This window comes from Lupinus angustifolius, chromosome LG20, assembly GCF_001865875.1.
Source record: "Lupinus angustifolius cultivar Tanjil chromosome LG20, LupAngTanjil_v1.0, whole genome shotgun sequence".
NCBI classification, from domain to species: domain Eukaryota; kingdom Viridiplantae; phylum Streptophyta; class Magnoliopsida; order Fabales; family Fabaceae; genus Lupinus; species Lupinus angustifolius.
The window spans coordinates 2,723,304-2,741,704 of NC_032028.1; the positions used below are offsets into that span (position 1 = coordinate 2,723,304).

At 34.0% G+C, this 18,401-nt stretch overlaps 2 protein-coding genes across 4 annotated transcripts; one reads left to right on the top strand and one right to left on the bottom strand.

The window, feature by feature from the left end:
* Nucleotides 647–6,009, top strand: LOC109336631 (BTB/POZ domain-containing protein NPY2-like). 2 transcript variants are annotated; one of them, XM_019573345.1, is made up of 6 exons: nt 647–1,064; nt 2,254–2,435; nt 3,257–3,326; nt 3,789–4,964; nt 5,201–5,794; nt 5,866–6,009. In XM_019573345.1, the coding sequence occupies exons 2-5, from the start codon at nt 2,374–2,376 to the stop codon at nt 5,765–5,767; spliced, it is 1,875 nt and encodes a 624-aa protein (XP_019428890.1). In that variant the 5' UTR covers nt 647–1,064; nt 2,254–2,373; the 3' UTR covers nt 5,768–5,794; nt 5,866–6,009. The 2 variants fall into 2 exon arrangements, with proteins under 2 accessions (XP_019428890.1, XP_019428889.1); XM_019573344.1 differs by lacking the exons at nt 647–1,064; nt 5,866–6,009 and having other exon boundaries at nt 1,682–2,435; nt 5,201–5,797.
* Nucleotides 6,689–12,245, bottom strand: LOC109336632 (QWRF motif-containing protein 2-like). 2 transcript variants are annotated; one of them, XM_019573346.1, is made up of 6 exons: nt 10,646–12,245; nt 9,174–9,293; nt 8,748–8,864; nt 8,575–8,664; nt 7,535–7,645; nt 6,689–7,439 (listed from the first exon to the last, which is right to left on the bottom strand). In XM_019573346.1, exons 1-6 carry the CDS (start codon nt 12,005–12,007, stop codon nt 7,374–7,376), a joined length of 1,866 nt encoding a protein of 621 aa, XP_019428891.1. In that variant the 5' UTR covers nt 12,008–12,245; the 3' UTR covers nt 6,689–7,373. The 2 variants fall into 2 exon arrangements, with proteins under 2 accessions (XP_019428891.1, XP_019428892.1); XM_019573347.1 differs by having other exon boundaries at nt 7,535–7,642; nt 10,646–12,244.

Here is an 18,401-nt window from a genome sequence, read left to right on the forward strand (position 1 = left end):
TCTCATGGATGAAGGAATCAAGTTCTACAGAAGGAATATACTAAAAGAGTATTTGTGGTCATACACTCAGCACCACGTGTAAGAGTTTAGTTCAGGCACCTTCTTCTTAAGACTTTAGGGAAAACAGGGAATGGAGGACCTAAACATGTGCATGTGCAAGGTTCAGTTATTTTTTAAAGAAATGTAGCAGACCAATATAGCACTAATATGGGGATGTGTTCAATTGTGAATATGATATATTCTTGGGTGTTTCTATAATACAATTAATGTGCTTTCTTTATGTGTGTCTGTTTAATGGGAATGGGTTTTTATTAGCATTTTTATGCAACATGCTGATCTTAGCCATGTAAATATGCATGTTGGACTCAAAAAACTAGTGAAAAATAGTTTAGGTGTATAATAAAACAAGAAATTGATGTTAGTTAAAAAATCACCCTACCATGCATAAAACATATTATCATTAAAGTATATGATTTTTTAGTATGGATTTGCACACGTACAACGGTACAAGCAAAGTTTGTTCTTTCTCCACATAGGAAAAGGAGTGAGTGATGATGAAAATAGTAGAGGAGGGATTAGGACTGAGTCTGCTACACACTGCTACAGCTTTGAACAGAACCGAGGTATTCATTTAATGACTCCATTTAATATTATAATAAGTGTATTGGTGCAGCCTTGAAATTGAATGGTGTAGTACAAACTTTCTCACCAAGAATTAAAGTGCAAAATGCATTTGGAAAGTGTAACCAAGTAAGCAAAAGAAAAAGTAGTGATATTAAAGATTGAAAACCTCATAAAACATTTCTCACACTTTGGCATTTTCTCTGCTTTCTTCATTCAGCACTGTACTTTGGTTTGAGTTAGAACTAGAAGCTGCAGAAATATTCATATGAGGAAACAAAGCCACCTCATTTTCTGTTGAGCTAACTAAGCTTTTTTGCTTCAGTAAGTGAGTTTGTGTTGAATGTTGAGAGTTGAGACTCTTTGGTTTGGTGCTCCTGACTAGACACACATACTCATGCTCATGCACATTAACAATGTGCTCATAATCTTCCCATTGTGATGTAAGTAAAAGTAAAAGTAAAGTAAGATCTTGGGTCACCCTTTTTTAATACCTTTGCTTCACTGTCACATTAAGGATTTTCATTTTTCTTTTACTGTTTGTGCTTTCCTCTAACTAATATTTTTTATAGTAGTGTGTGTTGGAGGATTTATTTTTGGTAACACATTTTGTGTATTTGTTGAAAAAATGATGTCTTGGGTGGTGTTGGGAACTACACGGAGAGTGATGTTTGGTACTTGTCATTTATGATTTTGCCTTTGGTTTAAGGCATATTTCTACATGTGGGGTTGAGTTTCAGACCACACAGCCATAAAGTTATGATCTTGCCTTTATTACTTTAGTAGATTTATCTGATTCATTCTGGTGGATTCCTCTCTCAGGTCTAATCTCAACTTGTTTATGATATATTCTTGCAACTAGTGTTGGTTATTTATTAGTTACTATAATATTCACACTCGTGATCTTCATTTGTTCCATACTTGGCAAAAGATGCTTCTTGTCTACTGTTTGGTGGTTTTTTCATCTATTACCAAGATGCTGTTTTCATTGCAGGTTGTCAAACTTAAATGGTTAAAGAAAAATTAAGAAAGAAAAGCATTTCAATTGTAGAGATAATATATATAAGTATATGGTTTGGAACTTGGATCGTTAAAGGCACTAGAAGGTGTTGGTGTTATGAATTTTTATTGGCTTTTAAAAACAAAGGAACAGAGTTATCAGAGAGTGAAAGATAAAGAAATATGGGGAAATGAGGTGGATTCAGATTTGTGTGTGGTGTGTCTAAGTTATGAGAATTGTTTAGTGTTACTAGTCTGTTGGCAATGTCCCCTGATCTGATTTGTTGCGCCCTGACTCCGTGGACTTTGCTGCCAACCAAGGAAACAATCTCTAGTTGGGGACTCTTACCATTTAAGAGAACCTTTACTTAAAAAATTGGACAATCCCATCTTAGTCTATTCCTCTCTCTCTCTTTCTAGGATTCAGTTTCAGCCTTGTTTGCTGTCAAGATTCGGTCACACTCGGCACCACTATTTAGCCTTGCTGATTTAGAAAACCTTTCTTTTCTCTCTTAAAGCCAAGAAACTTGGATACATTTCAGTTGTGAGTTGGTTGTTCTAACAGCTAGGATGGTCCCTTTTTATGTCTTTTTCAGGGGAATTTACATTGAACTCGGGCTGCTATTTATGCAGGGTTGTGTGATGGGGCTAACTATGACTAATTGGATTTAGCAATTTGCTGTTGAGTGGTGGACAAGATTTCATTTTCCTTTTCGAGTTATCATCATCGAGGTAGCAGATCTTATAGTCACGATGAAGTTCATGAAACTTGGTTCCAAGTCCCATACCTTTCAGAGTGATGGAAACAATGTTAGGTGAGATTATATGTTTCTTTAGTTTACACATTGTTGATTTGCTGTTCTTTTTCTCTAAGAAAACATAAGTATGCATGATTTTTGTCCCACAACGGTTTCTTTCGTTAGTTCACTTCCACAGTTCCTGTTAATCTTTATTTCAACTGTATGTAATATTCTTTGAGGTGTTTTTTGGTTATTAAGAAAAGGTTATCTGTTTTCTTACTTTTTCTTCTTCATTCTTTTTGTTTGGTAACAGTAACCTCATTTTTTCCTCCTCTTATTTCGGAACATTTACCACCCTGGTGGCTACTGGTGTGACTATAATGCTTGGTATAGATGAAAGAAATATACAAAGATAAATGCTTGGAAATGTAGCTTGTTTTGATGATAGTAATAACCATTGCTGTCACCAGTCTGCATCCAATAGCTTTTATCACCCTGGCCAGGACTCACTCCATTTTTATAATGTAAATTAGTCTTGTTTAAATTTTATTCCGCGATTTATTTCAATAAATGTTGCTCCTAATGCTTAATTACTGCTTTGCCAGTCAGATATGAGTTATGCACTATGATTTGTCCACTATTTATTTAAAATATTGCTAGTGTTTTTTTATATAACTAATGAAAATGAACATAAGATCTGCTTGCATTTTCTATGTTCTCTGAGCTGTATTCTTGTGCAATGGCATTGTCATATTCAGAACATATTAGTATTATTCTGAATCATTTTTTTTCTTCACCTAGCCACCAAACTTGATTTTTGCCCCTCTTTTATGTCTATTTGTCATTGTATTACACTATTTTCAGATAGTCCTTAACAATATGATTGTTGTGTGCAGGTATGTGGCAAGTGATTTGGCATCTGATATCATTGTTAGCGTAGGGGATGTGAAGTTTTATTTACATAAGGTATGCTTCATCCTGGTAAATATATCTAGTCTGCAACTAAGATTTTCTATATTGGTTTTCAATGATTTGTAGGAGACTCAATTATTTATGGTAAATTTTCACTGTTACTGTCAGATATTCATACCTTCATATATTTTCCCAGTTAGATAAATGTGACAAAAATCTCAATAGATCAGACTCCGGTACCTTTCTGTATACATATTGCTATATGATAAAAGTGGGTCATTATGCTTGACCTTAATAGGGATCAGAACTTATTAGGGCTATGATTAAGTTATAACAATTTGGTTGTCAAAGCTTGAAATAAACAATTGAAGTTTCATTCAGAATGAGTTTTTAAATTTGGTTAGATTTTCAGAAAATGTGGCTGGGCCAACCATTACAAATAAACAGTTAAATCAATCTCTGTGCCTGTAATTTCTCATCTTGTTTTACTGATATTCTGAAAATTCTTCTATGCAGTTTCCTCTTCTATTAAAGAGTGCACACTTACAGAAGTTGATCACCCTCAGCAATGAAGCAAACATGGGTGAAGTTCAAATTTCTGACATTCCTGGTGGCACAAGTGCCTTTGAGATATGCGCTAAGTTTTGCTACGGCATGACTGTCACCCTCAATGCTTACAATGTGATTGCAGCTCGATGTGCAGCTGAGTACCTTGGAATGAATGAGAGCATTGAGAAGGGGAACCTCATTTACAAGATTGATGTTTTCCTTAGCTCTGGCATTTTCCGTAGCTGGAAGGATTCAATCATCCTTCTTCAAACTTCCAAGTCTATGTTACCCGTGGCTGATGACCTAAAGGTGGTAAGTCATTGCATTGAATCTATAGCAAATAAGGCATGTGTTGATGTATCCAAAGTTGATTGGTCCTACACCTATAACCGGAAAAAGCTTCCAGAGGAAAATGTAATTGATTCAAACCAGAATGAAATCAGAACTCGACTGGTGCCGAAAGACTGGTGGGTTGAAGATTTATGTGAGCTTGAAGTTGATTTGTACAAGGCTGTAATTGCAAATATTAAAACCAAGGCAGTTCATTCTAATGAAGTAATTGGTGAAGCTTTGAAAGCTTATGCTTACAGAAAATTGCCAAATTTTAGCAAGAGTATGATCCAGACTGGGGGCATGTCAAAGCATCATTTGATAGTTGAAACTATTGTGTGGTTGTTGCCTGCTGAGAAAGGCAGTGTTTCTGGTAGGTTCTTACTCAAGTTATTGAAAGCTGCCATTTTTGTAGAGTCGGAAGAAAGGACTAGAGAAGAGCTGATAAAGAGAATCGGGCAGCAACTAGAGGAGGCTTCTGTAACTGATATTTTGATTCCAGCACACGATGGAGAGACTAAAACCCATGATAATAGTGTAGTGCAAACAATGGTAAGAGAGTTTCTTAACAGAGATGATAATGCTGAGATTGAATCAGTTGGGGGTGGTGAAGTTGAGGGGATAAGAAAGACAGGGATTTTATCAGATGCTTCAAAGCTGATGGTTGCAAAACTCATAGATGGATACCTTGCCGAAATTGCAAAGGATCACAATTTACCTTTATCAGATTTTATTGATCTCGCTGAGTTAGTATCAGGCATCTCTCGTCCTGCTCATGATGGGCTTTACAGGGCTATTGACACATATCTTAAGGTAATTGGTCTTCGAAAGTTAGTTCTTTGACTCAATTTGCATATTTCAATATAAATTAAGTGGGGCATGCTCCTATACCATTATGTTTAGTAGATTAAATAAAAAATTATGTGCTTAATATCCAGTAATATTTTGGTTCTATCACTAACATTTGCTGTCTTATAGTAATTGACACCCTTTGACAAAGTTGTATTAATACATTCCTTCTATTTTAACCTTTCTTGAAAATTCTGCAGGAGCACCCTGGTATCAGCAAAGGAGACAGGAAGAGGATATGCAAGCTGATGAATTGCAGAAAGCTATCAGTTAATGCGTGCATGCATGCGGTGCAAAATGAGAGGCTGCCGATGCGTGTAGTTGTGCAGGTCCTCTATTTTGAGCAGGTAAGGACTGCAGGTTCATCAGGTACTAGCACTCCTGACATACCTAAAGGAATCAAGGATTTGAACAGCGGATCCAACGGTAGCTCAAGGTCTGGGGCAACTAACCCCGAAGATGACATGGATGCTGTGGCCACGGCTGAGGAGCTAAAGGCTTTGAGAAAGGAACTTTCATCATTGAGACTAAGCAATGGAGTTGGTGGTAGTTTCAAAGACGAAGATATTAAATCGAGCGCAGACAAGGTTGTCATTGGCAAGATGAAAGGGCTGCTCAAGTCGAAAAAGTCATTCCTGAAGCTTTTGGTCAGCAAATGGGGACAAGGGGAAAATAGTGGCTCAGACTCATCAGAGAGTATTGGTTCTGCTAACCCTGAAGAAGCTAAATCTACTCCATCAAGAAATAGGAGGCATTCCGTTTCCTAAACTTGTTTGGTTCATTTCTTGCCTTTTTTGTTGTTTCTTTTTAATTTTAGTTTCTCAGTGACAATAGGACCCAACACTAGTCCTTTATTTCTTCTAAAATGAATAAAAACATTAGGGTACATACAGTTAAAATAGCAGCAATTGTGAATAAGGGAAACATGCAATGAATTCATCTATCCTATCAAGGTAGTTGTTAAAATGGTTCTATGCACTTAAAATGAAATTGAAATCTCCAAGATTCCAAGCACAGCCTGTTTTCATTGTTGAAAATTCCACATTACATTTCATCTTTTGGGAATTTGGGTGACTCTACTTAATACCAATTGGGTTTAAGGATGGAATCTAACATTCAAAGTAACTATACAACAGACCTAAAGGTGTAAAGCATTAAATTTGCCCTGCCATAATAACATTAATTACTGTCAAGTGTTCTTTCGGAAATCTTATAGGACTTCATGTGATGTTATTATTCTTGCATAATACCTTATTACCAAGACCTAGTGTGTGCTATAGATAAAAATGTGATAGTAGAACTAGACTCATTTAATCTTGAAAATAAATATACTACTATTATTTTGGAGGATATGAGTATAGTGGGATGCCTGATAGCACTTGTACACATGTATCAACATTTTGTAGAACTCCAAACTTGTACTCCATTATTTTAGCCGGAAGTTATTTATATAATTGACTCAACAAAAAGGTTACTTGAATATTTCGTTAGTTCATTGGTTGTTGTCAAGTAAACGTTTTACAAGGGATTTAACATGAGATTCCGAAGATATTTCGTTTAGGGAAATTATTTATATAATTGTCCGGAAAAGCCTGGTTTGGTCTTCTTAAAAACTATAACATTTGTTTTCATTATTTTTAATTTTGGAAGATTGCTCTTTCACTTGCATAAGATGAAAATGACACAGAAAAAAGAGATTATTCTGAGGTACATTTTTTCCTATCATGGTCACTTTTCAATTATTTACACTGAAGAAAGTAAACGCATCTCCAATCATATGTGCTCCCAGTAGCTAGCAATTTACATTCCCAATGAATAATTGTTCTGACAATAATCAAAATCATGCCTGTGATTGCTAAAAGAATCATAACAATAACCAATGCAGCAGAGTATATACCAGTGATTCAAATGTAGATTCAGGCCACAAACTACCTAACAAACAATGATTAGTTGATTACATATATACACAGACACTCGCTTTTCCTCAAATGAGAATGTAATTTTATACAAACTACTACCTAACTAATAAGAGAAAAGCTACCTTTTCCTTTGTAAATTGTAATATTCAGACAGAAAGATATACTACACGCAAGGCAAGACATACAAGACCACAACAGGTTTCGAAAATGTTAAGGGAACACCAAAAACCAGATATTAACTCCATGCCATTTTTTACCTTGTGTCATCTTGGCATCCACCAATAACAATCAATCCTTAATCGCGTTAGGTGAGGTCGACTATATGGATCGAAGGATGCCATAATGCTCTATCATAAAATGTTATATCCACACCCCGTGGAAAATAAAAGGTTGGGTGTAGTGTTAGCATCAAGAGTGAGTTGTCAAGTAAGATCAATTCTACATGTGTATGTTGTCAGGTGCTGGAATTTGGTACACGAGAAAGTTGTAACATATGTGTTCTTAAGCTACAATCCTTAACCTGCCAGAATATTTTAGATAAAAATAGGAAGAAAAACATTGATTTAGGATTAGTGCAATAATAGTGCGTGAAAGCTTCAGATAGTATGATTTTACCTGCATGGCTGCTAATGTGGACAAAAAGTCCTTGCATTGTTCGAGTAAAAACCTTTCCTTTGAGGTGATCTTTAGCATTTCCGCGACCAAGCAGGTAGTTTCTTCCACCTGCTGGATACTCGTGATTTTAGATATACTACAAGGAGGGAAAATATGCACTTATCCCTAACTCAGTTCCAAGTGAACAAAAAAGTAATTGACCTTCACTGTTTCATAATTAAGACCCCGCCTAATGAGCTTAGTTGTTACTGCTACAGCTAATCAGCTCAGTTCTGTCATACTAATTCAAATGAAGACCAAAGAAAGCAATATGTATATATATATAGCCGGTGCTTCTTAATGCTGATCCAAGGGTGGTTCAAGGAAACAATCATAAAAAATTTCAAAAATGGAATATAAATGTGCATTTTGAACATTCATTTCAGGTTTAAAAAATGTAATTGGTATGCTACATTGTAACGCTGAACATTCACTTGGAACTATCCTAAAGGAGGAAGTAGGGCATAAACCATAAGGTGGAGATTGACATGTATACAGGACAGAACATGAGTAAAATCATGCCACACAAATTCTAGAAGTACATGGATAAGAATGGGATGGGAATAATAAAAAATTTATACTACTACATGTCAACATGAAAATGTTATAGCTTAAATATGGCTAGTAGCCCAATATGTATAAAAATCTTTGGTAAGTTAATCAAGTATAAAATACTAAACTTCATATTTTTTGTTGAAATGAATGTCACAACTAAGGAGTGCCACCATGTATATGTGCAATGCATGGAAAACCAACAAGCATATGGACCACTTGGGTAACAATGAATCATAAATAATATGGTAGAATAGCTTCAACTGGTTTTACAAAATGTGGACCAGTGATTGCACAAATCAATCGAAGTATTACTTCTCACTGAAATCCCAACTATCGAAGGAAATTCCAAAAAATATAAATTTACATCTTATTATACACAAAGCTTGACATTAAAATAACACATGCACCTTACTGAAAAGCACCTAAATCAGAAAATAGAAAATCACCTTTGACGAAAGAGAGTATATCGGGGGTCCCATTGCCTGCATCACATCAACTGCTGACCCCAAAGCATCCTTTAGATTAGGTACATCAGCCTGATAAAGAATAGAAGTTCAACATTTGACAAATTATTTTAAAATAGTGAGGAGTATTTGGAAAATGAAAAAGTAGCACATACTATTGCTTTTTCTGCAACTGGAAGACGGAGAGTACTGGCCCTTAAAGCTTCAGTTGCTCCAAGCAAAGAACTGGAGTGATCTCTATCTAGAAGGGACCATTCTTCCATATAAGAAATCTATGGCCAACCAAAATAAACTTAAATTATGACATTATAACAAAATAATTAGCATTGTTGATTATAACTCTCATGTAAATATAACTTCAAGTTCTTTTTTAAAATAAAACCTTGGAAGTTACACAGAGTTGTTAAAATATTACCAAACACCAGACTATGCATCAAAGGTATAAACAGGCACATCAGCAAGAACACAAGAATTTAAAATATTACCAAAATACAATTTGATTTCTATCAGGCTTATCACCTTTCATGACTACATGAATTGCACAAAAGGCATTACTTTAAACTGTAAGCTCGGAATCACACCTGTCCCTTCAGGATAGAAGTTAGCTTTAACTTTCGCCTCAACAATAGCAGCTTGATTCTTTTAAGTATGACAGAATGCCGAAGTTCTGAGATTGTTACCCATGCATTCCACAAATGTCTCTGCCACAATGAGCATTTAGTTTAGCCTACAGTATTTTATGATGTGGTAGTGTTATTATCAGCCAACAGCACTGCCATTCTCATGGTAAACATATTACAAGTAAATTATTTCACAACACATGAAATTAGAAGTGCAAGAGCAAACCTAAATGAAGAGACACAAATTTTGGAAGTGTGTAACAGCCTCCCATGATAAAAAATTCATAACATTGTCATCATAATACAAAGACCAAGGAAGCATGAATGCTACTCAGAGTAATAGATTTCTGGCGTCTAAAATGAGATGTAAAAAAGGCTCCAATGTGTCAACCTCGCCAGCTGATTCAGGGTCGATATGATATTAAATTAAACTATGCTACAAAGAATATTACATCAAGTAAATTTAAACCACTTCCACCAACTATTTCTATTTTCTGTTTACTTAATTAAAGTATGATTATTCAACACATTCCTTATCTTTACAGTTATCAATTTTTTTCTCCAAATAGATAGAAGGTTTATTTCTCTACATTTTCATTTGAATCACACCTTGTAAACCTAAACTTTACTAATTGTAAACTAGAGCCAACTGTGGGGTCATGATACTTGCATATTTCTACACAACTTTTCATTATAGATCATTATCAGGCCACTGCCAATAAGATAATTACTTGGTCACACAAGGCAAAATGTTGTTTTGAACACATTTCTGAAGTCACAATAGACCTAAAAAAGTCTGATTTTTTGCCCCAAAAAAGGGTCAGTGTAATTCTCAAGTGAATGCATAAATCATGAACAACTGTCATATAAGTTTTGGAAGGCATTTCAATTGAACATTAGAATACTGAGGCTAGAACTTTCTTACAATCTACGAAAGTCTCTATCTAACGAACCTGCTATTATCATCAATTAGAACGATGCTATGCAATGGTTGAAATCTCCAAGTGCTTACAAGCAAGGAACTTAGGTTGATCAATACTGTCTACACTTTCTAGGTTTAGATGATAAGTCAAGAAATGCATGATGCCTAATGAGTTTCACTATCTTAGTCAATGTACATACTGAAACCTAGTATGTACCCTTGAAAATTAGGCATCAAAAGTCCATTGAGCCACATGGCCATTCATCATTCACCTTAAGAGCTTTGCACCCTAAACTTCAAGAACAAGGTTTCTAAAATTATAGTTTCATAAAGCATCCAGGAGCACATTTTATTGAATGTTATACTCCAAATGGTTTCACAAAATGCACCACATTACATGAGTGTTAAATGAAACAAATAAAAAAATAAACACAATTTGAGATACTCATATCAACTACAAGCAAGAAAAACCATAACAAAAAGGTTGTGACCTAAGACAAATGAAGCATACCTCTGCATTCAGTTTCTGCATCATAAAGGTAGAATCTGCTCTTGCATTTACAAACCGCCACTGCACATATCGGTTATACAGAAGCCTCAAAGTATGTGCATCATAAATACGTTCCTCCCCTATCTTTCCTCTCCGCACCTCAGCAGAGAAGTTAAGAATTGAAGGTGTATTACTGGAACTACCATTGATCGAACTGGCAACCACACTTCTCACCCTGGCAGGACTAGGATTCCCCCTAGACGGCGATGATGCCCAAAGTTTACTTGGTGAAGCAGGCCGCAAATGCCCTCTACTAGGAGAAGCCATAGTTCGTGGTGACAACACAGGACCATCACTATTATACCTTTTCAACTGAGCAGCATTATTCTTCGTCGGAACCATCATTCTCGAACTAGGGCTTGTTGATAATGGAGAACCGGGATCTTGCAACCGACGCAGGCGGCTATTAGTTTCCTGCCAAAACCTTGCAGACACAACAATGCCACTTGGATCCCTTAACCCCTTAGTAGCACCAGCACAGTCTTGTGCTCCTGAAGTGCTACCAGATGAGACACTATCAGTATCAGAAGCAGTGAGATCACAAGGTGGCAATGGCAATGAACACTCATTTACTGAATTCAGTGAATTAGAATTTCCATTAGAACCTTTAAAAAACTCATCTTTATTACTATCTTTACCCAAATCCAAACTCAACCCACCTCCAATTGCATCAAAAGAAGCCATTCTAACACCAACACTACCCTCCAATGCTCTCACCACTTTCCCAAATCCAATCCCAACATTCAAACTTCTAGTCAAATTATTCGGACCCAAATTCGGATTCCGGGTCCAACCCGGCCACCGGTGCTGATCCACGGGTTTCGAGTTCTCCCCTTGATCTCCTCCTCTTACCGGCGTCGACCTCCGACGCTCCGGCGTCACCGCCGTTTTCCTCGCATTCCCGGAAACCGGGGTCTTCGCCTTGCTAATCGGAAGCGAAAAGGCCTCCCCTTGAAACGAAACCGATAAGCTCCGACTAGAAGTCACCAGAAGCTTCGCCGCGGCGGTTGAGACCTCGCCGGCGGCATTGTCAGTAACTGAAGTCATGGGTCTAGGTCGCCGCCGTTCCACCGAATGCGACCGCTTCGGAACTAAAGGTGTCGAATTGGTGGAACGGGACAAAAGCGGGGATTGGAATCTTCTAGAAGAAGAAGAAGTTGCAGTAGTTGTTGTTGTTGAAGTGGAGATTGAAGAAGGTGAAGGAGACATGTACCTTGAAGAAACTTGTCTCCCTTTAGTTCTTCTGGGTATGCTGCTACCATTCCCATTATTATCCGCTTGTTGTTGTTGTCTTGAAGCTTCTGAAATGGTAGCTACCACCATTATAGAATTATAACCTTGTTCTTAAGAAATGGGAAAAAAATCAGAGCTTTAACCATGGGAGATTGGTGGATCAACGGGGTATAGGTAAGGGTGCAAAATCGAGAAATGGGTATGAGTCAGATTCAACATTGGTTGAGAGAGTGGAGAAGAAGAGAGTAGAGTGTTTTGCAGGTGATGTGAGTGAACGTTGGGTTTTGGTTTTGGTGAATCTTTGGAGGAACGTCATGTTAGAAGAAATTAATTAATTACCATTTATTATTTCTTAGCCTTGTTGTTTATTCTTCCTTTTTCTTTGTCTCCCTCAATTATGCAAAAAAATTTGTTTCTATAAGCTAATAAATAATGATATTATCTTAGTTTTTATGTAATGTAGTAGTGACTTGCAAGGGGTAAATTTAGTGGACCATTTTCTAGAAAGGAAGGGGAATGGAAAATAATGAATAAAACCTACAATCATTAAATCACAAGTAATAGAATGGTGTAAGAAGTTTCATAATGGAAAATTCTTAAGAAGTTTTATACTTAGTATTCACGATCAATCTAAATCTTTAAGATTTTCTTTGTTTCATTTGATAGATTCAGTTTTCATTTCAGTGTTGGTTTTTGTGTTATCATCCAAGTTATATGATGTCTATGAGAAGAAGAGTTTGATAGAAATATTAATCATTTTGGAGATTACATTTTTTATATATGTCAAAACACATAATTGTATAGTAACGTAAACAAATTTAAACACTATTGTCCATATTGGCTGTATTTCGTTTCCTTCTTTCGGTAACTGATTCTAGATTTCGTACATTGTAACCAATTGACGGGGTGTTTTTTCACCAACTACTAGTTATATAAGGGTTGGTTCAATGCATCAATTTATGTTTTTGTTAGACATTCATTAAAGTGGTTTTATTTCCATGGAATTCTTAGTTCAACGATAACTTTTAGGAGAAGTTTGAAATAAAGAAAGCACTTCCCTATATATTTAGATTTAAATTAACTGTTAAATTAATTTGTAGACCGTGAATTATTTGAGAAATAGATATCTAAACTTTAAAAAACATGTTATTAAATTCATAAACTTCAAAATAATCTTTAATTAGTTTTTAGGAAGGGTTCATTATTAAAGTAGCTGTCTCAAAAGTTAAGCTATTGGCAGGAGAAAATAATCGGTAAATCGTTATTAGATTCAGCATGAACCCAATTATCATAACCATGTTTCATGGGTCCAGTGATTCTGGATTTTGGAAAAAAACACTACATAACCACAAGTTTAAGAATTTGCAATTTGTTTCTTTTTCTAGGCTTGATGTGAATTTGCAATCTGTGTAAAAATAATACGTGAATGTTTAACGCTATTTTTTGAACAAAAATGAAGTCATGATAACGTGAGTGGCGTTTTATTTTAGTGTTCAGTTGTTATTGCCTGGAAGTGGGGTTAAGATTAGTGATAATAATTAATTTGGGTCCCCTTTCATAATAGGTCCTATATCATCACCCATTTAACCTACCTAAATTAAACTTAAACCATGTATATTTAGTTTCTTTTCTTTTTCCTAAATTTTCTTCTTACCAACATAATACAATAATCCTTGAAGTCTTCAGCTGAGCAGTTTTCATGAATAGTCTTTTCCTAATACAAATGCATGGATAAAGAAAAAACAGCAGTTAACACATGCTTATTTATACTTTATATAGAGACTATTCTCAATATTTGATAGGTTATTGGAAAGTACAACGAATTCAACCCACAACTAAAATAAAGAAAATTATATTTTCTATATTATTCTAGATATTTCATCCATGAGGACTAAATGAATGTCTTTTTCATGTTGGTTTAAAAAATATTAATTTAGCCGAATAATCAGTAGAGTACTGTTTGATTTCATAAACAACAACAATATAACATAACAAGTGTATCAAGCTACACCACCTTACAAGTTATAAGATACAAGACTATGATGCCTCCTAGTTTCAACATGTTTAAATTGTATGTATATAATATTAATAGTAATAATAATGTGTGTAATAAATATATACTGAGACTTGTCTCTCAGTGACGTGAGATATAGATAGATTACTTCATTTGGAATGAGATGAATGAGCTAACACATTAATGAAAGGATCTCTAAAGCAAATACAGTGGTTGGTGCTATCAATGAAATGGCTAAAAAAGCTTAGACATTATCAACCATAAAGGCAATGTTGCTTAATTGTGATTTTTGTAAGCTAAGATATAATCAATTTGTTATTATAACTAGATTAAGTTGCCACATCTCTTTCTGTCATTCTCTATCTACACCACTCATTGCAAGCTTTGAACGCATCCTAATGATGATTTCTTAATATCAACATTTTAATCTCTCCGACCTTTAGTTCTTATCTGGCTTTCTATTTTTTCTTTCTGTCTCTTCTATCGAATTTCCATTATTTTAACCAATAACTTTTCACTGAAATAAATAAAAAGGTAAGCATTTCAATTAGTTAAAAAGAAACTAATTTCTTTCGAATTTTGTAACTGTCGCTCCCAAGAATCAAATTATCGACATTGCGTTGGTAGATGATGATAATTTAAAATTAATGTTTGAAATATGTATATATATACATAATTTTTATTATTATAAATGTGGCTTTTTTATAAAAATAAAAAATTTATTTAACTATTGTTTTTAAAGTTGAAGATGACACTAATCGTTCTTTTATCAATTATAGTATTATACTATTATTTTATTATTATGAAGAGAAGAAATAATCATGAAGAAAATAATTGACAAATGAATGTATAATAGAAAAAATAACAATTTTGTTAAAACAAAAAAAAAAGAATGATTTCTTGAGTTTGTATAAAATAAAAGTTATAAAAAATGAAAAGAGTACATAAGATTGTGACCGTTTTCTAGGCAGACGGCGTAATTCACTCAATATTTAATCACATGCCTTGATTAAATGATTCTTTGGTGTTTATAAATTAGTTGAAAAACCAAGGTGGAACTCGGTTAAAGTCAAGAGCTAGACAATTAAATTACTATATCCTGATCTACATTGAAGCAACCCATTCCTTTATAATATAATTTTACTATGTTGGATATTGAAGTGTTATTGCTTCGTATTTCAATTTTTAGTTAATTTAAAATGATTCATAGAACCATACTGGATTCCCATTGGTCGTTTAATGTTTGGCCACCACAAATCTAATAATATCATGCCTTACTGTCACCACTATTTTCATTCAAAAGCTAGCTCATTCATAATAAAAGGAGATTTTATAGCATCACTATAAGTGATTCTTAGATTCATATTTTTAAATGATGTGAGAGTTTAATTTTTTTTTTATCAGCCATTGTTAGAATAAGGAATTCGAACAACCACTTCAAATACAGTATCAAGAAGTATTGTTAGGGGTGACAATAAAAATCGAACTCATGGGTACCCGTCCGAATCGAACCCGAATTTAATAGGGAAATCCGATGTGATTGGGTTCGGGTTTTACCCTGGTTTAAATTTCGGGTTCAGGTTTGGTATAGCAAAGACCCTAACCCGAACCCGCCCCGAAGTAAGGTAATTCAATTTAAAATTGAATTTTCTATCATTTGTCAATTGTTTTTAATTTCTAATTTTACTTTACATACTATTGGATCTTCAAACATAAAAGAAATGAAATAATACAAAGAGAAAATAGAAATGTTAGAGAAAAATTACACGAAAGTAATATCATATTTTCCTTAATACTTTATCATTTTCAGGGTTTTTTTTTCGGGTTCGAGTTACTCGAAACCCGACGGGTTCGGGAATGGTATTTTTATTTTCAACCCCGCTGGGTTTGTGCAAACCCGACCCCGACCCGCCTCGTTGCCATTCCTAAGTATCACTTGTGGAACCTCAATATCCACGACTTTATTAGCTAAATGGCAATTGGCACATACAATACGGTCAGTTGCTTCTCGCGGATTTTCATAACTCTGCTGTGCAAAAATGGTGAGATTCGAACTCATAACCTCATGCACTTCGTTCCTTAAGTCATCTCTCTTCACCATCAAATCATCTTATAACTCTCTACGTAAGACTTTAATACTAAACTAGAATAATATAATTATTTAGAATTTAGAGTAAATTACACTGATACCCCCTGATTTTTAGTGAAATTACACAAATCACCTCTCACTTTTTTACATTTACACAAACCTCCCCTATTTTTTAACTTTCATTACATTGATCACCCCTGCATAAGAAATAAGTGCAATCTTTTAAACAAAAATGTGACAAATGCAATTAAGTTAAACAAAACATGATATATTGTGTAGACAAATCTAAATAATATACAAATCAATATATCTTTATTATTTTTTGTTACAAAATGCATCAACAATTCTAAAGAAATATTGTTTAAATCGTTCTTATAATATAGTGTAACGAACCAAAAATAATAAAGAAATATTGACTCATATATTATTTGGACGTGTCTCCACAATATATGATGTTTTGTTTAACTTAATTGCGTTTATCACATTTTTTGTTTAAAAGATTAGACTTATTTCTTATGCATGGGTGGTCAATGTAATGAAAGTTAAAAAATAGGGGAGGTTTGTGTAGGTATAGAAAAGTGAGGGATGATTTGTATAATTTGACTAAAACTCAGGGAGTGTCAGTATAATTTACTCAATTATTTATGTTACTTGGATGTTAAAATTCATTAATTTTATTTTATTTTTGTGCAAATAAAAATATTTTCAGTCGACAATCATAAACTAACTCTTTTTGAAGTAGAAAATCTATTACAAAAATGTTGTAAAAGCGTAAAATGAAATTTTGTAGATATTTTTTATTGAATTATCAAGGATATTTATTAGTTTGTTAGCTAGTTAGTTTACACTATAACTAACTAGCTAACAAACTAATAAACACGTGTTGTAAAATAATTCAACATGTGTTCAATGTCTAAAATGCATAAAATATGTAAAATATGATAGCTTTCTTCTCCAATAGTCCCCTCAAGCTGGAGGGTAAATGTCAATCGACTTTATCTTCATAATTGGATTTGATATCATGACAATGTAATAGATCGAAATCTCAATCCTAACATGATTGAAATTTCTTAACACTTGATCTTGTTGTTATTGTTGTTGATCTTGTTGTTGCTGTTGAAGCATGAGCCATTATGTTGCCTTAATGTATAATTACATTACTGACTCAACAATCTGTTTCCATCGAAATCACGGACAGAAAGCAAGCTTCTCATCCTGGCTTCTGATTAGTCTTTGCAAAATAACAATGCTTAATAGTCATTCCCAACATTTCACATGAGGAAAATCATTCAATAAGAGTTTTTCTCTCCTTTCCACTTACAATAAAAACACAATTCTTGATATCCTTTAGCTTCTTTAAATGCGCGGCTTCTTTCCACTTTCACATGTTGAATTGTTGTCTATGATTCAATGAATCATAGAAGAGAAAGATAATAATTATTGTAAAATGCACAGCGGTAACCAAAACTAAAAGCTATGATACATATTGCGAAAATGTTGCGAAATTGTAAAATGAAATTTTTAGATATTTCTCATTAAATTATCAAGACATGAAAAACTTTATTTATAGTATAAACTAACTAGCTATCAAACTAATAGACACATGTTGTAAAACAATTCAACATGGGTTAAATATCTCAAATATATAAAATGTGTAAAACGTGTTAGTTTTCTTCCCCAATAAAATAAACACAATGGATATAACCTCTCTTTTCCATATACGGCAAAGAAATGCCAAATAATATTAACTATTATCTGTTCAAAATCGTAAGCAATTATGGTGAAGCCCGTTTAATTATCATTTATGGATTTAGTTGGTAATATTTCATTTTAAAACTAGTGGATAACAAGAAGAAGTTTCATATATATATATATAAAATAATTAGTTGAAAGAATAAGACATGTGAAACTTGTTTTTTAATATTATATTATTGCAATTCCCATCTAGCAATGGAAGATAAGGGATATGTTCAAGGAACAAGTATAACATGTTCCAAAAAATTTCTTTCTCCATATCTCAAGTCAAACACAATAAAAAAGTAATAAAAAAAAATTTATTTTCTGTTTTTGTGATTTTTTTTTAACTAATTGTCACTTTTTGATAGGACTAGAACATAATAGGATGCCAAAATCTTGGGACGGGAGATCATGTAACTGATTGATTAATGAATCCTTGGGAAATGTATAATGGAATGATGAGAAAGGCATAATAGTTTGAAAGCATGTGACTTAAGGTACACTCAACAGAATATTAATCGGTTAAAAGGTATACACCCACTAAAAGATGTCCGTTTATAGGGTATTAATTAGTTTGCTTAAAAAGTGATTATAAACTACAATTTTGCAACAGTCCCCATAGCTTTCCAACGTTGCTTCTCCTG